The sequence below is a fragment of the Nicotiana sylvestris genome, chromosome 6, assembly GCF_000393655.2.
Source record: "Nicotiana sylvestris chromosome 6, ASM39365v2, whole genome shotgun sequence".
NCBI lineage: Eukaryota > Viridiplantae > Streptophyta > Magnoliopsida > Solanales > Solanaceae > Nicotiana > Nicotiana sylvestris.
This window is the reverse complement of record NC_091062.1, coordinates 45,610,242-45,629,731: the sequence shown is the minus strand read 5'-3', so window position 1 is coordinate 45,629,731 and position 19,490 is coordinate 45,610,242. Positions and strand designations below refer to the sequence as shown.

The window sequence follows — 19,490 nt, the reverse complement described above, 5'->3', positions numbered from 1 at the left end:
CTACGTTGGCTAACCACTCGGGGTATTTTGCTTCCCGAATAGACCCTATTTTAAGAAGTTTGGTTACCTCGTCCTTTACGAATGCATGCTTCACCTCGGACTGGGGCCTCCTTTATTATTTCACTAGTTTGAACATGGGGCTGATGCTTACTCGGTCGTTGTTATTTCCGGTTGGATCCCTGTCATGTCTAAATGGGACCAAGCAAAGCAATCCATATTATCGATAAGAAATTGAATGAGTTTTTTATGAGTTTGGGGGTTAACCCCGTTCCTAGGTATACCTTTATTTCGGGTATGTACTCGATCAGTATGACCAGTTCGAGTTCCTCGACCGTTGATTTGGTTGCGTCTGACTCTTCGGGAACAACGAAGGTTTGAAGAATAAGGAAATCCTCTTCTCCTTCTTCGATTACCTGTTCCTCCGGCTCGATCGGGGCTGGTGTTGATACCCAATTTATCCTTTATTTTTTTTAAATGCATATATACTTTCAACATAGTGCAGGAACATCAACCAACCAATATTTTCCATAATTTTTTGTAATTTTAAAGGGATTTTAATTAATTTATTCTAGCATTTTATTATCTAAATTATTTCTAATTGCATCACAAATAATTTTATAATGATTTATTACTTGATTTTTATCATTAATATTTACAATAAGCTTTAATCATTTTATGCATAAATATATTTATATTGTCACGCCCCGAACTTGGGGGGCGAGATCGGCACTCAGTGCCTCACCTATCCTTGCGTACCAACTTGCAACTAAAGAACTCTAAACATATGATGTCATACTTTGGCCATGGTCCACATTGCAAGACGACTGCGAATGTTGACTAAATGTCAATATAAAATTGGGCCGACAAGGCCGTCATAATTATTACAACTGACAAACCAACCAAATATACATACAAGGCCTGAAAGCCCAACATATTGCACTAATTGACAAGATCTGTCTACAATCCTCTACTGATGGATATTGTCACGACACAGACCGGAGAGCCGCGACAAGCACCCGCTGCCTCACACAACCGAGTACCAAGGTAACGTATCTTTCTTATCATACCATCATGGGTAAATGGGCCGAAAGGTCCATCACGATATAACTAGAATAAAACATAAGGGAATACTTGACATAGGACGACCCAATATATAATTCAAACTTATACATGTGGCATACGATCCTATAAGACCAAAATGAACACTCGTACACTGAGCATAGACCGACAAGGCCATACAATCTTTTATATACATGGCATCTGTCTACAAGCCTCTAAGAGTACATACACGTCATAAAGGTTGGGACAGGGCCCCGCCATACCAATCAATACATGTCCATATCACACTAACCAAATAGGTAACTCCGGAGCGAGTGGAGTGCACCAACACCTTCCACTGAGCTGATAGCCTACTAGGAGGAAGGTCAACCTGTTTATTGGGACCTACGGGCATGAAACACAATGTCCCCAATCAAAATGGACGTCAGTACTAATAAAGTACCGAGTATGTAAGGCAACAAAGCATAAAAAAGAACAGTAATGTAAAGAGAGATAGAGGAGATACAACCTGTAACATCTGAGTGCCTCTGGAGGCTACTGACATGAAATTCATAGTACATATATATACATAAACGGTTTTTTAAAAACATACACTTCTGTGGGCATCATCATCATCATATCGTACCTGACCTCAAAGAGGACTCGGTAAAAATATACCCGGCTATCATAAGGCTCGGTAGAATCGTACCCAGCCATGTAAAGCTCGGTAAACCCAATTGATCAGTGGTTGCACAATAGGTGCCGTACCCGGCCGACTATAGCAAGGCTCGATAGAGTAAAATAGATACTATATATAATGCATGCTAGACTCAGGGAATCACATTCTAAACCTTTCGGAGTGACTTAAGGTCATTGCACCTTCAATTAACATTATAGACATCCATACCCTCAATATGAACCCTAGTATGATTCACGGATCATACACACTTGCTTAGAATAACTTTATAAGGAAAGAACAACATGGGCAACCTTAGTTTCTAGGAGTATATCCTTTATGAAATAGCATATCGTTTATGTTCGTTTCATTTTAGATCATGCAAAAAGAAAGAAAGAAGTGCCTTAACATACTTTAACTCCGTTGAGTCCTTAATTCCTTCCAAGCAATTCTTCAAACAATTCAATTTAGTCTACTACAGCATAAAGAGATTCAAAATCAGTGCTGTGTAAAGACTAAGTCCGCAACTTAAACTAGTAGCTTGTTTACGTAAATTTTGGCAGCAACTCCCCTATAACAAGGCCATCCTCCAATACCATATACCAATAACAGCAAGAACACAACAATAACAACATGTATTCATCATGTTCCAATCTTATCTCCATCACAATATACAACAAAATAGCCCACACACCATAATCACTTCATACATAAAACGATAACCAAAGTAGTGTCCAATAACCTAAAAAATATAATGACGAACGGCCATCCAACCACCCTGCCTTTATTTGGTGTTTATACACACTAATTCTCATCCCAAACTCCATAGAAACATTATCAAAATAGACAAACCAACAGCAACATGTAACGACCCTCAAAACAATCCCACAAGTTCAACAACGAAAAATTGATTTTTCGGTTTACTAAAACATGTTTCAACTTATCTTTTCTTTCAAATCGAGCAAAACAACCAACAGTACATAATTAAGACTTTTATCCTATAAACCAGCCATCAATTCAACTTAAAAATAAGTTCAGAACCAGCCAACAGTCATGCAACAACAAACAACATACCACTCCTTTGAAACTTGCTAGGTCTAGTCTTTATGGTCGAGTTTTAACTCGTACAAGCATAGATAATAGAAGGAGAAGCATAAACTTTTCTTGGACTGAGTAGAACCAAGAAACCTAGTCCTTCTCCATCAAAAATCAGTCCCCCCAACACAGCTACATGAAGGATAAAGAGAAACTAGAAAGCTGTCCGGGGTTTTCGGCACTAGAATTACATCGTAACATCTGAAATAAACAAGGGTTTGTGTGGGATTTTTGGGGATGAGTTGCAGGGGTTCACTCTAGTTTTAATGGTCTTAAATATGAGTGAAATAATTGAGTTAATTATCCCTTAAAAGTCCCCTCTTGGTCGAGTTAATTGAGGCCTCTCCTTTTGGCAAGTAGGTGATGTACCTACTTGTCATCTACCAGCCTGCGCAGTCTCGCAAAAATACAAGTATCTATCTACTCTGACTTTGTATCGACAAATGGTTTAATGATTTAGAAACTAGAGTCATAGATATCCAATTTGGTAGGTAGATCCTCCCCTAATTCCAAGTATATTGGGAGAAATCAGTTACATTTGATCTAATTTTCAGTATATTTATGAATGGAACTTGTGATGACCTTTTCCAACTTTTGTTCCACAACTAACTTGACATCAAAACATAACAAAAAATATCATACAACTAAAATAACTCATAATATAATCTCCTTATAATGTTAATCACCCTAGTCTCACCCCAAAAGTACATGGTAAAACATTCCAACTTGTCGACTTTCGACGAAACTTATTTTCTAAAAATATGTTTAGCTTATAAGCCTTCAAACCCTTTTGCTACTTGGTATTAATGGTCTTAAATATTTGTAACCTCCACGTTAACATGATGAACTAACTGTGTATGCTTTTCAAAGATGATTCGATTTCTGATCTTACATTAATTGACTTATGACGTACTCTTACGTACAAAAATATGGGGTGTAATAGATATATTGTGATACAGCTCTCCGACCTACTCATGACATATATACGTATATATAGAAGATTTACATAAGGCTATAGACCCATAAATTCCGAAAGGCATAAAGCTTATCGATCAAGCTGAACTCGGGCAACACTTAATGAGGAGGCCTACCCGTCTGTCTGTCTAAACCTGCACGCATGAAATGCAGCGCCCCCAGAAAAGGGACATCAGTACGAAATAATGTACCGAGTATGTAAGGCAATATATTGAAAGATGAAATTGAACTGATAGTATAATAACTACAAGTATCTGGAAGTCAAAAATAATCTGAAGATATGCTTACCTGCTGATACTGACTCAGCTATCTCAATATAGTAAGTAAAATAGTTGTCCGGCCCTATAAGGCTCGGTATATATATATATATATATATATATATATATATATATATATAACTGCTCTGCCGTAGTAGGCTCGCTCATAGGCGCTCGACCATACTAGGCTCTATATCTCCACCACCTAGGCTTGCTCATAGGCGCTCGACCACAGTAGGATCGGTATATAACTTACCATCTGATCAGAGGTTGCCCAATAGAGGCCTGCCCATAGATTATAGCTCGATGGTAATGAAAATACTTTTAATATTGTATATATGTAAACTCTCTAGTCTTTTGACCGGAAGAAGGAAATACTCAACTGAATATGCAGTCCCAATAAGAATAATATGGTAACTTATAAAACTAGAAAAATATATATAATTTGCGAGACTAGCAATATATACGTAAATTCCGGGATACGAATTTTTCTTTGTGCCTCATTATCAAACTTGTGTAATTATGATATCATGCTAAAATGAAGGAAAAACTTAGCCTTAACATACCTTGAGTAGGGAAAAATCTGTTTAATATTCTTAGAAAAGATTATACCGTGCTTCCTTAGAATTACATCTTTCGCATAATCGGACCTTGTATGAATTTTCCGAAGAATTTTAATGTTCCATCTCTTTGTTCTTGGTTGCTGGATTTGATCTTTATATAAGATATCATATCTCAATTCTTCAAAGCACATTTAATAAAAGTGAGATTTGATTTATGTCTTTTAGACATAATGGACCCATTTCCTAAAATAATGCCTAATTCACGTTGTAAGACTTTTGTCAAGTCTTCAAATCATGCCACATACATATTACTAATGCATGAGTCACCATGTCTTTCAAGGAAAATCTTCTACATTATGTCTTATCCGAAATATATCCCCAATTAATTAGGTAATATCCCGTTACCCGGTAATTAATCAATTACCCGCAAAATTGAGAATTATTCTCACTTACTTAAAATATTACTCACTTTTCACATACCGTATATACCTTACTAGCATGGTCATGTGGTACCTTGTATGGTAATACTCCATAAATATCGGGTATTTTAGCTTGTGCCGTCTTTTACCCCAAAATGCCAAACTTGGACAAAATTCATTTTCTTTGACTTCCTGTTTAACCAAAAAATAGGTTTTTAGTCAAAGCTAAAAATTAAGAAGAACACGGGTTACTGATAATCGGAAAAGAATATAAAGAAAAGTCTTTTGAGAATAAGATAATAGGAAAGCAAGTAAATCAAGTGTATTTCAATAATTCCTTGTGTCGTACAATTGTTGGTTCTTTCCCCTTTTATAGCTTTTTTTTGAGACTAGGAGCATTGCCTTAAGCTATAATGAGGCAATAATGAGTAATGAATGTCATTTAATAATATGTTACACAATCAGATATTAAACAAATATTCTCTAACGTTTTTAGTATTTAATACGCATTAAATACTGTATTTGGTCTCTCATAGACTACCAGGTTCATTACTTTAATTCCCTTTGATCTTTGTGCTTTAAATGTATTGAATAGGTGCGGGCTCTGCATCTTCTGAGTAATTGCCCGTGCCTCTTCCACAACCTTTGCTTGCATCTGTTATTGCTCGTGTCTCTTAGCTAACTTTGTTCCTTTGACTATTTGACTGATCCACGTGTCACAACACGTCATCTCTAATATGTAAACTCGATTTTTCCCAATACAGGTTGTCCCCCCACTTTCTATTTATTTATCAATTAAATATTTGGGAAGTGGATTGCATTAAAAAGGGAATTTTTGCTACCATTAATGCTATGACATTATTGACGCTTCAATTGTCTTTTCTATTAAATGCTCTGTACACGTGTCATTCTCCTATCTATTCTGCAGTTTTGCAGCCTTTTTTCAAGGCTTTTACGGCTCCACTATTCACGAAGAGCTAGTTGCCTTTATTATAGGCTTTCCATCATTACACTTCTTACCTTTGACGGTCGTTTTGTTGCTTCTGGTATGCCCGATTCGGTGCTGTGCCCATAGTGGGTTTGGTGGGTAAAGAAAATATTCCCTTTCCTGAAAAGTGGAACCTTGCACGTAAGTCTTCTTCTTCTTTCGTACCTCTTTTCATTAAATTTAACACCTTTTCTGATTTTATTTTCTTCTGCTTTTTTGTAGCAACCATGGGAGTTGTGGATCCCATCCCTGATTTTCGTGGTTGGGTAGATAAGTTGTTGAAGACCGTGCCTGTGGCTACTCCTTCTGAAGTTGGCATCGTTACTTCTGATGCTTCTGCCTCCTAGTGACCAGTTTTTATAATTGTTTTTGTTTTTTCTTTTTGGAAGATGATGATCAAACCCTTAGTTTGTTTTTAAGGGTTTTTTGGAAGGAAAAAGTCCCCAGTTCTCATAATGGGGCATTTGTATAAAACATTTTTGATGACTAAGTTTATACTTAGTCTTTAGATTTTGAATATATTAAGAAGTTTTTATTACTTCTATTCGTTCTATTCTTGCCTCTTTATTTTTAAGGACTTAGTGAATAGCTTGCATTTTTATCCTTTGAAAATGCTTTCATGATTAATCTCATGACTTAATAACATGAGTTTTATAAAAGAGGGCCCTTTTATATTTCGACACTTAATGAAGAAGACGTCTCAACTTCATAATGGTGTTATAATATGATGAAAGAAATAGGAACACACATGTTTATTTTGAAACAACTTTGACAAGTTTTTATTTTCAAACTTTGACAAGTTTTGAATAACACCTTACATGTATTTTAATTACATCTATACCTTTCTCGTAACTGCTTTTCTTGTAACAGATTTTTACAAAAGAAGAACAATAGAAACAGGGGTTTTCCTTATAACCCGTTTTGATACATAGTCTTTACCCTAACTGTTTTGAGGGTACATTGGATCCCTTTAGCTTCGAAACATTAGGAAGGATTTGAGAAGTTACTCCATTATTCTCATGGGAAAGAACACTATGATGAGTGTTTTGATGGGAAAGAACACTATGATGAATGTCATGTCTTCATAGTTTTTATCTTGCACTTGCTTCTTCTAAGCTTAAATTTCCATAACTTCTTTCGTCTTCTTCATACACGTGCCTGTGCATACTATGTAGTCCCCCAAGTGTTTGAGTATTGAAGTATAAGACCTCAAGCACTTGTTAATTTCTTTCACTTGGTCCTTTTCCTGAAAAGGAAAAACATACCGGACTCGGGGGTGCGATTATAGATGAAGACTGCTTAACCCGTTTGTATTTCTATCAGAATAATTGTAACCCTGGGCTAGGAATTTTAGTGTATTCCATTGTGCCTTATAGGTCGTGACTCATCATTTAGTATGGGTTAGCGTTTTGCCTAGCATCCAAAATCGTTAGTAAAACCTTAATAATTCAAAAATAAAATTTAACATGGTGATACCTGACCGTGGGTATTTCCTTAGAAGTAATATCTCTTCAAATGAACAACATTCCAGTGTGAAGGTAGGATTTTCCCATCCATTGTTTTCCAATTCATATGCTCCTTTTCCTGCAATATCTCGAACTCTGTATGGTCTTTCCCATGTTGGACTTAGTTTTCCAGAATTGGCAGCCTTTGTAGACTGAAAAACCTTTTTAAGCACGAAGTCCCCAATTTTGAAAAATCTGAGGCGTGCTCTTCGGTTGTAATATCGTTCTATAACTTGTTTTTGTGCTGCCATTCGTATTAGTGCAGCTTCTCGTCTTCCCTCGAGTAAATCAAGATTGACCTGCATCTCTTCACTATTGGATTCTTCCGTTCCTTATTCAAACCATGTACTTGGTTCTCCTATCTCGACTAGAATCAAAGCCTCAACACCATAAACCAATGAAAATGGTGTTTCTCCTGTGCTCGTTTTTGTAGTTGTATGATAAGCCCATAAAATCCCAAGTAATACCTCAGGCCAGTTACCTTTTGGTTCTTGTAACTGCTTCTTCAAATTATTGATAATGACCTTGTTTGTGGATTCTGCTTGCCCATTACCTACCGGATGGTATGGTGTAGACGTTATCCTTTTGATTTGCCAACTTTGAAAAAATTCTATGATTTGGGCTCCTATAAATTGTGGACCATTATTACACACGATCTCTTTTGGTACTCCAAATCGGCATATTATGTTCCTCCAAATGAAGTCTTTAACTTCTTTCTCTCGTAACTGTTTAAATGCTCCTACCTCCACCCATTTAGTGAAATAATCAGTAAGTACTAGCAGAAACTTTACCTGTCCTTTAGCTTGTGGTAATGGACCTACGATATCTATTCCCCATTTCATGAATGGCCATGGTGCTATAACTGGATGCAATAACTCTGCTGGTCTATGCATGTTGTTACTGTATCTTTGGCATTTGTCACATTTGGCCACGAAACCTTCTGCTTCCTCTTCCATTTTAGGCCAATAATAACCTGCCCTAATTAAGGTTCTTACCAGTGACCTTCCTCTTACGTGATTTCCACAATGTCCCTCGTGTATTTCTCTCATTACGTACTCTGTTTGAGAAGGTCCGAGACATCTTGCTAAGGGACCACCGAATGAGATTCCCTTGTTTTAAATAGTACCGAGTGGCCTTTTTCCGAAGCGCATGTGCTTTCCTTTTGTCATCAGGTACGGTACCGTACTACAAAAAAGAAACAATTTCGTTCCTCCAACCCCATGTTAAATTATTAAAATTTACCTCATTCTTATCAGGTTCGAGAACGGAATGAAATAAATGTATAACTGAAGCATTTGCATCGTTTGCCACGTCAGGTGCAGACACGAGATTGGGTAAAGCGTCTCTTGGTATTTGCACAACCTTCCAGGTTTGAAATTCCTTTATCAATTCTCGTACCTTTTCTAAGTACTCTCGCATCCTTGCCTCCCTAGCTGTGTAAGTCCCCAGCATTTGATTAACCACGAGTTGCGAATCACTTTTGCTTATAATTTGGGTTATGCCGAGTTCTCGTGCCAACTCCAAACCTGCAATTACAACTTCATACTCTACTTCATTGTTAGTTATAGAATGACATTTTATAGCTTGTCTAATGGTTTCGCCCGTAGGTGGTACAAGAACAATTCCTAGACCTGCGCCTTTTACATTGGATGAACCATCAGTAAATAAAATTCAAGTCCCCGGGTTTGCACCATTAAAAACTTGTAACTCTCTTCTAATTGCATCCCTTGGCTAAAATCAGCCACGAAATCAGCTAATATTTGAGATTTTATAGCAGTTCTAGGTTGATAAGTGATTTCGTACTCACTTAATTCAATAGCCCATTTTGCTAACCTCCCTGATAACTCGTGCTTATGTAAAATGTTACGTAACGGGTAAGCAGTTACTACAACAATGAGATGTCATTGAAAATAAGGTCTTAATTTTCTAGATGCCATAATTAAAGCAAGTGCTAGTTTTTCTAATTGCGGATGCCGTGTCTGCATCTAACAAAGATTTACTAACATAATAGATAGTGGATTGTTTACCTTGGTCCTCCCGGACTAAAACAGCACTTACCGCAACTTCTAAAATAGCAAGATAAATAAGCAACCTTTCCCCTGCCTTTGGTTTTGCAAGTAATGGAAGATTTGATAAATATGTTTTCAAATTCCTAAGTGCTTGTTGGCATTCATCATTCCACTCAAAATGATCTTGCTTCTTAAGAGCTGAGAAAAATTTGAGACACTTCTCTGATGACTTAGAAATGAACCTTCCCAAGGCTGCAATTCTTCCCGTTAGTTTTTGGACTTCTTTTTTACTTGTCAGCACGTCAGGGTTTTCCTCTATTGTTTTACTCTCCGTGGGATTTACCTAAATTCCTCGGTTAGAAACAAGAAAACCCAAAAACTTACCTGATGCAACTCCAAACGCACATTTTTCGGGGTTCAGCTTCATGTTAAATTTCTGAAGAATTTGAAATGTATCAGATAAATGAGATATATGATCCTTAGAATGCTGAGTTTTTACGAGCATATCATCTATATACACCTGCATGGTTTTTACCAAATGTTCTTGGAACATTTTGGTGACCAGCCTTTGATAAGTTGCTCCAGTATTTTTGAGACCAAAGAGCATTACTTTATAATAGTAAGTCCCCCTGTCTGTTATGAAAGAAGTTTTTTCCTCATCATCAGGATCCATTTTGATTTGATTATAACCTGAATATGCATCTAAAAAACTTAATAGCTCATGCCCTGTAGTAGCATCAATTAGTTGATCTATATGTGATAGAGGAAAAGAATTTTTTGGACAAGCTTTATTAAGATCTGTATAATTTACACAAACTCGCCACTTACCATTCTTTTTAGGCACCACAATAGTATTATCTAACCAGTTAGGATATTTTACCTCACGGATTGACCCAATTTTTAGTAATTTCTGAACCTCATCTTGAATCACCTGATTTTTGAGAGCTCCTTGCTTTCTCTTCTTTTGTTTGATTGGTGTGAATGATGGGTCTTCATTTAACTTGTGGGTCATTACCTCTGATGGTATACCTGTCATATCAGCATGGGACCAAGCAAAACAGTCCACGTTAGTTTTTAAAAATTTAATTATCATACCTCTCATATCCGGGCTTAGATTTGCTCCAACATAAACCTTCTACTCGGGCCATTGTTCAAACAATATTACAGCTTCCAATTCTTCGATTGTTGTTTTGATGTTTTCATTATCCTCTGGCTCTTGAATTGTGTCAGGTCTTGAATCTATATCTGCTTGTTCCTATTCAGTTGAGATTTGAACTGTGATATCCTCAACTGCTTTCTGTGATTGCTATTTCTCTTTATTCATCATGCTCATATCTGTCACAGAATTAATACTCCTGGCTGCATGTTGATCTCCACGAATTTGGCAAATTCCCCAAGGTGATGGGAATTTAATAACTTGGTGTAAAGTTGATGAACATCCATTTCATGGATCCACGGTCTTCCCAGGATCATATTATAAGCCATTTCCATATCTACCAATTGAAATTTAATTTCTTTAGTAACACCTTCTGCAAAAGTTGTTAATATTACCTCTCCTTTTGTTACTATGCTGGAATTATTGAATCCAGACAAGATATGCGCCTTTGGTATCATTTTTTCTTCAGCTTACATTTCACGTAATACCCTTAGTAGGATAATATTTACAGAACTTCCTGGATCAATCAAAACTCGTTTCACATTAGTATCATATACAAATAGAGATATTACCAGTGCGTAATTATGTGGAGATAATACACCATCCGCGTATGCATCATCAAAGGTGATACTTTCTTCCTCCAAGACTTGTCGTACTCGCTTCCCGTGGGTAATAGTAACTTTAGAAACTTCATTAGATGCTGTATATGTTACACCGTTGATATCTTCTCCCCCGCTTATGACGTTGACGGTTCTTTTGGGAGATGTTGGTTTTGGGGGCACCTGCCTATTTTTCATATAAGCCTCCTTGCCTTTCTCACTGAACAACTCAGTAAGATGCCCTTGTTTTAACAAATGATCGCTTCACTTTGTAAAAATCTGCAATCATCGGTTTTATGGCTGTGGTCATTATGAAACTCGCACCAATGATCAGGGTTACGTCGGTTTGGATTCGACCTCATTTCTTTTGGCCACCGGACCTTATCTCCCATGCTTCTTAAAATAGCTACGAGCTCGGAGGTGGTGACATTGAAATTATAACCAGCGAATCCCGCCTTTAAATTTCTATCATCATCTCGTGACTCATGATTGTTTCGCTCATTCCTAAACCTTGATGAGGAACCTGATTCATTGTTTCTAGATTTATGATCGTACCTTTGATTATCTTGCCTTGACCGTGAGTCTTTTCCCGCAGGTCCCATATAAGGCCCGTATCTGTTTTTACCGGACCTCCTTCAATTTTCTGAACGTCTCGAACCTGCCTTTTCCTCTTTTTGATATCGTGGAACAGTATCTTCTTCAATCCGCAGCTTCATGCTGTACCTATTATAAACATCATTCCACGTTGTAGCAGGAAATTCTCGAAGGCTCTCCTTAAGTCTCCTCGTGGCCTCTGAGCTTTTTTCATTCAAATTACTTGTGAAGGCTATAGCTGCCCAGTTGTCAGGTACACGTGGTAAAGTCATTATTTCACGTTGAAATCTATTCACGAAATCACGAAGTAGTTCTGAATCTCCTTGCTTGATTTTGAAGATATCTTCCATTCTCTTCTCTACCTTTTGAGCTCCCGAATGTGCTTTGATGAAAGAATCTGTAAGCTCAGCAAAAGAGTTTATAGAAATTTTGGGTAAGAGAGAATACCAGGTTAGCGCCCCTTTGGTGAGTGTTTCCCCAAACTTTTTGACTAATACTGATTCAATCTCCTGTTTGGTCAAATCATTGCCCTTTACGTTAGTTGTGAATGTCGTTACGTGATTTCGTGGGTCAGTTGTTCCATCATACTTTGGAACATCATGCATCTTAAACTTTTTTGGAATTGGAAGGAGAGAAACACTTGGATTCCAAGGTTGTTGTGAATATTTGTCCATATCCACTCCTTTGATTACAGGTGGAACTCCGGGAATTTGCTCTATGCGGTCATTTTGTTCCTTGAGCTGTCTCTGCAGGGTTAGCACTAAATTTTGCAAATGAGAATTAGTTGAATTACCTGGTTCTCCCTCTTGTGATTCACTAGGGGTTCCTCCATTTCTTGAGTTAAAAAGCCAGAACGAGGGTTCTCCAATGTGTTGTTATTGGGTATAGGTGTAGGCGGTGCAACAGGTAACTGACTAACTAGAGCCTGAGCAACTTTGTTGACATGTGCAATAATTGCTTTTTGTAAGGCCTCATTTACCCCTTCAAAATTCTCAGATTGCTCTTGTGCACCAGCATGAGATTCAGGAGTGCCTTCACGAGATTGCCGTGGTGAACCACGTGGAGAAGGAAACAGGTGAACGTTTTGTAAATCTCCCTGATCTTGCTGGTTTTGATTTACCTGATTTCCTAGAGTGTTATCATTGTTGTTTTCCATAGTAAATGAAAATATATTATCAGATTCTCGGTAACGGAACCAATTTGTTTAACCAAAAAATAGGTTTTTAGTCAAAGCTAAAAATTAAGAAGAACACGGGTTATTGATAATCGGAAAAGAATATAAAGAAAAGAATTTTGAGAATAAGATAATAGGAAAGCAAGTAAATCAAGTGTATTCCAATAATTCCTTGTGTCGTACAATTGTTGGTTCTTTCCCCTTTTATAGCTTTTTTGAGACTAGGAGCCTTGCCTTAAGCTATAATGAGGCAATAATGAGTAATGAATGTCATTTAATAATATGTTACACAATTAGATATTAAACAAATATTCTCTAACGTTTTTAGTATTTAATACGCACTAAATACTGTATTTGGTCTCTCATAGACTACCAGGTTCATTCCTTTAATTCCCTTTGATCTTTGTGCTTTAAATGTCTTGAATAGGTGCGGGCTCTGCATCTTCTGAGTAATTGCCCGTGCCTCTTCCACAACCTTTGCTCGCATCTGTTATTGCTCGTGTCTCTTGGCTAACTTTGTTCCTTTGACTATTTGACTGATCCACGTGTCACAACACGTCATCTCTAACATGTAAACTCGATTTATCCCAATACACTCCCCCTTTCACCTTCACGAATTTACTAATCACTTGTGAAATAGCATAATCCTTATAATCTTCAAATAATCTTTTACTTGGACTGATGTCAATTTCCTTACGACAAATTCAACGTACAATACTTTAGGGTGCAACATCGTCGTAGCTTAATACTGCAAAGCGTAACATCACCATAATGTAATTCTGCTGGGTGCAATACTGTCGTAACATAATACTGTAAAGCATAACATTATCGTAATTTATTACTGCAGTACATATCAACAGCGTAATATATTACTGCAGAGGGTAACATCGACGTAATACTGCAGGGCGTAACATTATTCCCCCTTTTGGAACATTCATTCTCAAATGTTGACTGATGCACTTATCATTTTCATAACTTATATCTTTCGAATACTTTAGAACTTCCCTTGATATCTAGGCGACTGTTCTGTAAATAAGTCCAAAGTCCAGGTCATTCCCCCCTTAGGCCTCCTTCTCACACCACAACTTGTAGTCGGAATCCTTTCAATCTTGTAACTTATGCTACCTTTCTTCATGCAGCCTGTACGATTTTGACCTTGTAAGTGTGCCCAATCTCTAGGTTTCATATGTAGAGCTTGATAAGATGTTCCTTTTGGCATCTATGAGTATACTGAAGTTCTTCGCTAGGTACTTTGTTGAATTTATGAATATTGCTATATCTTATCGCATAGGTCCGTTTAACCATCCATATGAATTTACTTCCATAACTCTTACTTTAATTTATTGTTGCTGAGGTCTGCTACCAAATCCCAGCTTACTCTCGTTGCTTATTCCATATGTATAAATTTAAGTCCTTTAATGCTTCCTCATTACTGCTTATCTTTAGAATGACGACCTAATCTCATCTCATACTTTGTGACTTTTTTCCATCCATTGTTGATTCACCTCAATATTGATCTACAATATACCACTGATAACTTGAAACTTCTTACGTAATACTCTGCCACTAGGGCTTACGTTACATCAAGGAATATTTGAAGTAATTTTCCTGATACACTTAGCGGCGATACTGTACTTCAATAACCGTATTCTATAGCATCCCAAGGTGATTCTCTTATGTGGGTAGTTTAATCCCGTACAATTCATTAATCCCTTTTTTTAGCATTACTCAATCGAAGGCCCAAATGTCATCCTTTACCTATCACAATTACACCCTTATTCTACTATTAGGTCAGCATTCCATTTCTTCTAAATGCTACTTATGAAGAGTAACTCCTTGAGTCTATTTAGGCTATACTGAGCTTACTATAACATGGAGAAACCATTAGCTCCCTTGTTTTCATGGGCCTAATCCTGAGGACTAATCCATTCTCGTCACCTTCTCACTGCCCTTTCTTATTTGTATTCCTGTCTTCCTAAAACCTTGTCGATTTACCATACCTTAGCTTGCGACCTATACATATCTATTTATACTACTCGTAATTTTCCTTCAACTTGCTTGAATTTCCTTGTGTTATTTTAGAACATCAAGCGAGACATCACATCATCTCCAACTCTTCTCTACTCTCTTATCTAGATCTCTCATTACTTAGAAATCATAGGTTGGAAGACATGTCGCTGATGATGCCGCTATCATTACCGATTACTGGATACCCGTGCTTATAGCCTTCTATCTGAAGTATGGACTATTCACGATCTTCTGCCTTTGAGTATCTTGTAAATTGTTCACCTTTACCTTTCTTACCTTAAAATCTCGCATCATATTTTCTATCTCTTTCCTGATCTCCCCTTCACCTAGGTGTAATTCACGTCCATAACTTTGAAGCTCTATTATAATACTCGTACCTCTGGTACATACACAATCCTGTGAGGCTGATACTTCTTCTAACTGAATTCCTTGTAGAGCCATTATAAATTATGGTTGTTGTGTCATTTCTTTTGAACATCTGATATTAAGAGTGATTCTGTCATGTTCTCAAGCACAACTTCTATAATTTCTTTTAGGTCCAATGATCAGACTCCTAATTTACTTGGGTGATGTAATCCTTTAGTTTCCTCTTCCTTCTGATCAGCCTTCACGTAGGCTTACGCTATCTTGCAATCTGTGGCTCATGGTATCAGTTATTACCTTATCCTTTCATGGGCGTTATGGAATATCCATGATACAATCTTCTAACAATTCAATCCTTTGTCTATGCCCTGGGCTCAATTCTTTCTTTTAACTTATACTGGAGTCTTCTACGGCTGTATGATTGTCAACAAATATGCTGCCTGGATAATTCTCCAAAATCTTAAGTGTATCCATAACATACTAACTCTGGATCATTGATCGAATAATTCTTTCGTTCCATCTTATCTTTATTTCAACGTAAGCTATTACTTTTCCTTGTCTTTCTGCCCTCTTGTTGCGTCCATACTTAGCTTATCTTAGTGCCCACACTTGCTAGAGTTTCCATACAACTCATATGATCTCGAATATTACTTTTAATTTTTACTTCCCTTTCATTAGCCACGGTTGGTGCCACTTTCCTTTGGAACGCTTACAATGTTGTTGCGAGATTGTTGTTACACGACCATTTCCTCTTTAGGTCGTTGTGCTTAGGTTGAATCCTTCTTTATTATCTCTTCAACTAGTATTTCATTGTAGTACTTAGGGAGAACCCTTGGCTCTCGTAAAGCTGTGAGCTTATTATGGAACTTTTGATGTTCTTCCTTGCCTATAATCATCCATAGTTGGTTACCTCCTTGCCCTTGTGCTTGTAGGGTTGCTTCTGAACTAATATTTTGACTACTTTCCTAGTGGCGCTTTCTTTTATACCCGTAACACTCATACGATACCTTTAACTACCCCGACTCCTATTTGAATATATCTCAAGTATTATAATGACATTACTGCGAGGTTGAATTCTCCATGTTGGGGTTTACTATATTTATCTTGCATGATCTGCTGATTTGTCTGTAACTTCTTGTCTAGTCATGACTAGGCTCTTCCTGAATCAACTACTAACTACTCGTCGACCCATTTTCATATTCATATTTCACAAATCTCTCTTGGGTTATTTCCTTTGTCTAACTTATCTTTTGCACTGGCTCCTCATTTATCAATAACCTCCCAGACAGGAACCCTTACTTCCTCTTTTTTTCTTTTTTTTAACGTCGTGCTTACATAATATTCTGGAATCATAGCATATCTGTAACATCTGGGTAGGTGCAATCTCATCCCTTTCTCATTCTTTTTGCATTCTTCCTTTATCATTCCATATTCCTCCCTTTAGGGGAGTACTAAGACTTGGAGCTATGACGACCTGCCTACAGATATTTTTCCTCTTCATCTTTGGCGTCCTTTAACATCATTAATGACCCTTACTCTCATTGCGGTAATCCTTCTATACCAAGGATAACAAAATTCCTCAATCGCAATGGTGACACTTAGTGTAACTGGCACATACAGTCCCTTAAGCTCAACTTTGCTCATATTGCTTGCTTTAGGGAAGCGTCTCCCCGAATGACCATTCTCTGAATTTATCATGGATCTTCTTTTGTTTTCCATTCTATTATCACCGGAATGAAATTTGAATCTCTCATCGTCACGACCCCAGTTCGCCCTCCGTGAACTATCGTGGCGGCACCTAGTCTCTACAACTAAGTAAGCCTAACAAATGCGGAACTAATAATTTGCGGAAGAAATGATTTACTCCCTCTGTTTCAGTTTATGTGAACCTATTTCCTTTTTGGTCCGTTCCAAAAAGAATGAACCCTTTCTAAATTTGGTAACAATTTAGCTTAAAGTTACAACTTTATCCTTAATGAGAAGCTTTTATAACCACACAAATACTCTGGGCCCCATTTGAACTTGTTTAGGACCACAAATTTCAAAAGTCTTCATTTTTTACTTAAATTCCGTGCCCAGTCAAACAGGTTACATAAATTGGAACGGAGGGAGTAAAAACCAACATAAACAAAGGAAACAGTATTTAAGACGCCGCTCGGCATATACAATACAACTCTTGAACTAATAACATTTTTCCTAAAACTCGAAATCTCATGAAACCACAAGCTTTTAGATGGCTACAAGTATCTAGATCCAGAATGTCTAATAAAAGAATATACATAAGGGAAAATGTTTAAAGAGAGAATAGAGAGGGACTACTCGGTCTGCGGACGTCGCAGATATACCTCGAAGTCTCTGAAACAGTCACCTCGCCTTAAGGGTGAAAGGACTGAGTGGAAGTACCTAGATTTGCACATGAAAAACATGCGCAGAAAGGGCATGAGTACACCATAACGGTACTCAGTAAGTGCCAAGCCTAACTCGGTCGGGTAGTGACGAGGAAGGTCAGGGCTCTACTGAGAGTAAATAAAATATAAGGTTCAATAGTGTAGAGCAAAACAGTATAAATAAGTACAACAATAAAAGTAACACAGGATAGAAAGAACAGCAACAACTACTATAAAGGACAAATAAACACAGAAATGAAATACAACTCAACATAAAGATAACAACCGGGGATCTCCTAGGATACCATCTTGTAGTCCCAAATATAAATATCCAGTGGATCTCCCGGGATACTATCCTGTAGTCCAACTCATAATGCTAGGGGATCTCCCGGAATACCAATCTGTAGTCCCAAATATCAATACTCAATGCAGGGGGAATATAACGGGTGCAGTCCTGTAGTTCCAAATGTAAATGTGCAGGGGGATCTCCCGGAATACCATTCCATAGTCCCAAAGTAAACATATAGGAGGATCTCCCGGGATACCGTCCCGTAGTCCCAAAGTAAACAAGAAGAAGAGTACACAGTTCAATTCCAGTTCCATACCAAGGTAAACAAGCATTTCTAACCTAGCATGCTGCACATAATCCAAATAAGGCAGTTTGAGCAAGTAAGACAATTAAGTCAATTAGACATGCTTCCCTAAGCTAACAACAGGCTTAAATTGCAAGTAGTATAAACAGGAAAAGAAACATAATTGTAATTACTTAATGAAAACTGGATTTTCAACAATTAGCACAAGTACGCACTCGTCACCTCATTTACAAGGCATTCTAATTATCAAAAATACCAAATCCTAAGGGGAAGGTCCCCCACAAAAGGTTAGGCAAGCCACTTACCTCGAACCGGCTCAAGTAAACCCGAAACCACGTGTTTGCCACGAGTACACGACTCCAAATGGCCCAAATATATTCAATTCAATTGAATAATGTAAATAACACTTCAAGTAACTGATTCTACAAAGAAGTTCTAAGTTAATACGCGAAATTAGGTAAAATGACCAAAACACCCCTCGGACCACATCTCGGAATTGGGTAAAATTTATATTTCCAAAATCCTCATACCTCACGAGTTCATGCATCCCAAAAGTACAAAAATCGGACCTCAAATGGTCCCTCAAATCATCACTCAAAGGTCTCTAATTAATCAAGCCCTAACCCCCAATTTACCACTGATTTTCCTTACTTTTTCCCGCTGACAATGATAAAAATCACCTCACTAACGCGTTTAAGGACCAAATACCTTACCCCACTGAATTCCTCTGAAAATCTCCCTTGAAAATGCTCCCCAAGGCTTCTCCCGTTTGAAAAGAGGTGAAAATAACTCAACTTCGCGAAGGCAACTATTTATATGTTCCGCCCAGCTAATCCGCTTCTATGGTCATGGGACGAACCTGCGGTCCCGCTTTTGCGAAATAAGGGTCGCATCTGCGACAAATTTACTAAACTCAGATTCCGCGCCTGCGACTTCCCATACGGAGATACGCTGTCGCTTCTGCGGTAAATCTCCCGCTTCTGCGAATCCTACTGACCCCCCGTTTCTGCTTCTGCGATGATACTGCCGCTTCTGCGGCTACGCACCTTCGGTACTCTACCGCAGGTGCGG

General features: G+C 37.7%; 1 protein-coding gene across 1 annotated transcript; it reads right to left on the bottom strand.

The window, feature by feature from the left end:
- Positions 1 to 11,151: 11,151 nt before the first annotated feature.
- LOC138870553 (uncharacterized) lies at positions 11,152 to 13,030 on the bottom strand. Its single transcript, XM_070148369.1, has 3 exons — positions 12,668 to 13,030; positions 11,939 to 12,620; positions 11,152 to 11,522 (listed from the first exon to the last, which is right to left on the bottom strand). The coding sequence occupies exons 1-3, from the start codon at positions 13,028 to 13,030 to the stop codon at positions 11,152 to 11,154; spliced, it is 1,416 nt and encodes a 471-aa protein (XP_070004470.1).
- Positions 13,031 to 19,490: the final 6,460 nt, after the last annotated feature.

What these genes read in the sequence shown, in the direction of transcription:
- LOC138870553 (XM_070148369.1), bottom strand. Translation starts at nt 13,030, where the DNA reads ATGGAAAACAACAATGATAACACTCTAGGAAATCAGGTAAATCAAAAC. An exon ending in ATCACAAGAGGGAGAACCAG is followed by an intron (nt 12,621 to 12,667) that starts GTAATTCAACTA and finishes CTAACCCTGCAG; the next exon opens with AGACAGCTCAAGGAACAAAA. An exon ending in TCAAAAAGAGGAAAAGGCAG is followed by an intron (nt 11,523 to 11,938) that starts GTTCGAGACGTT and finishes TGTTAAAACAAG; the next exon opens with GGCATCTTACTGAGTTGTTC.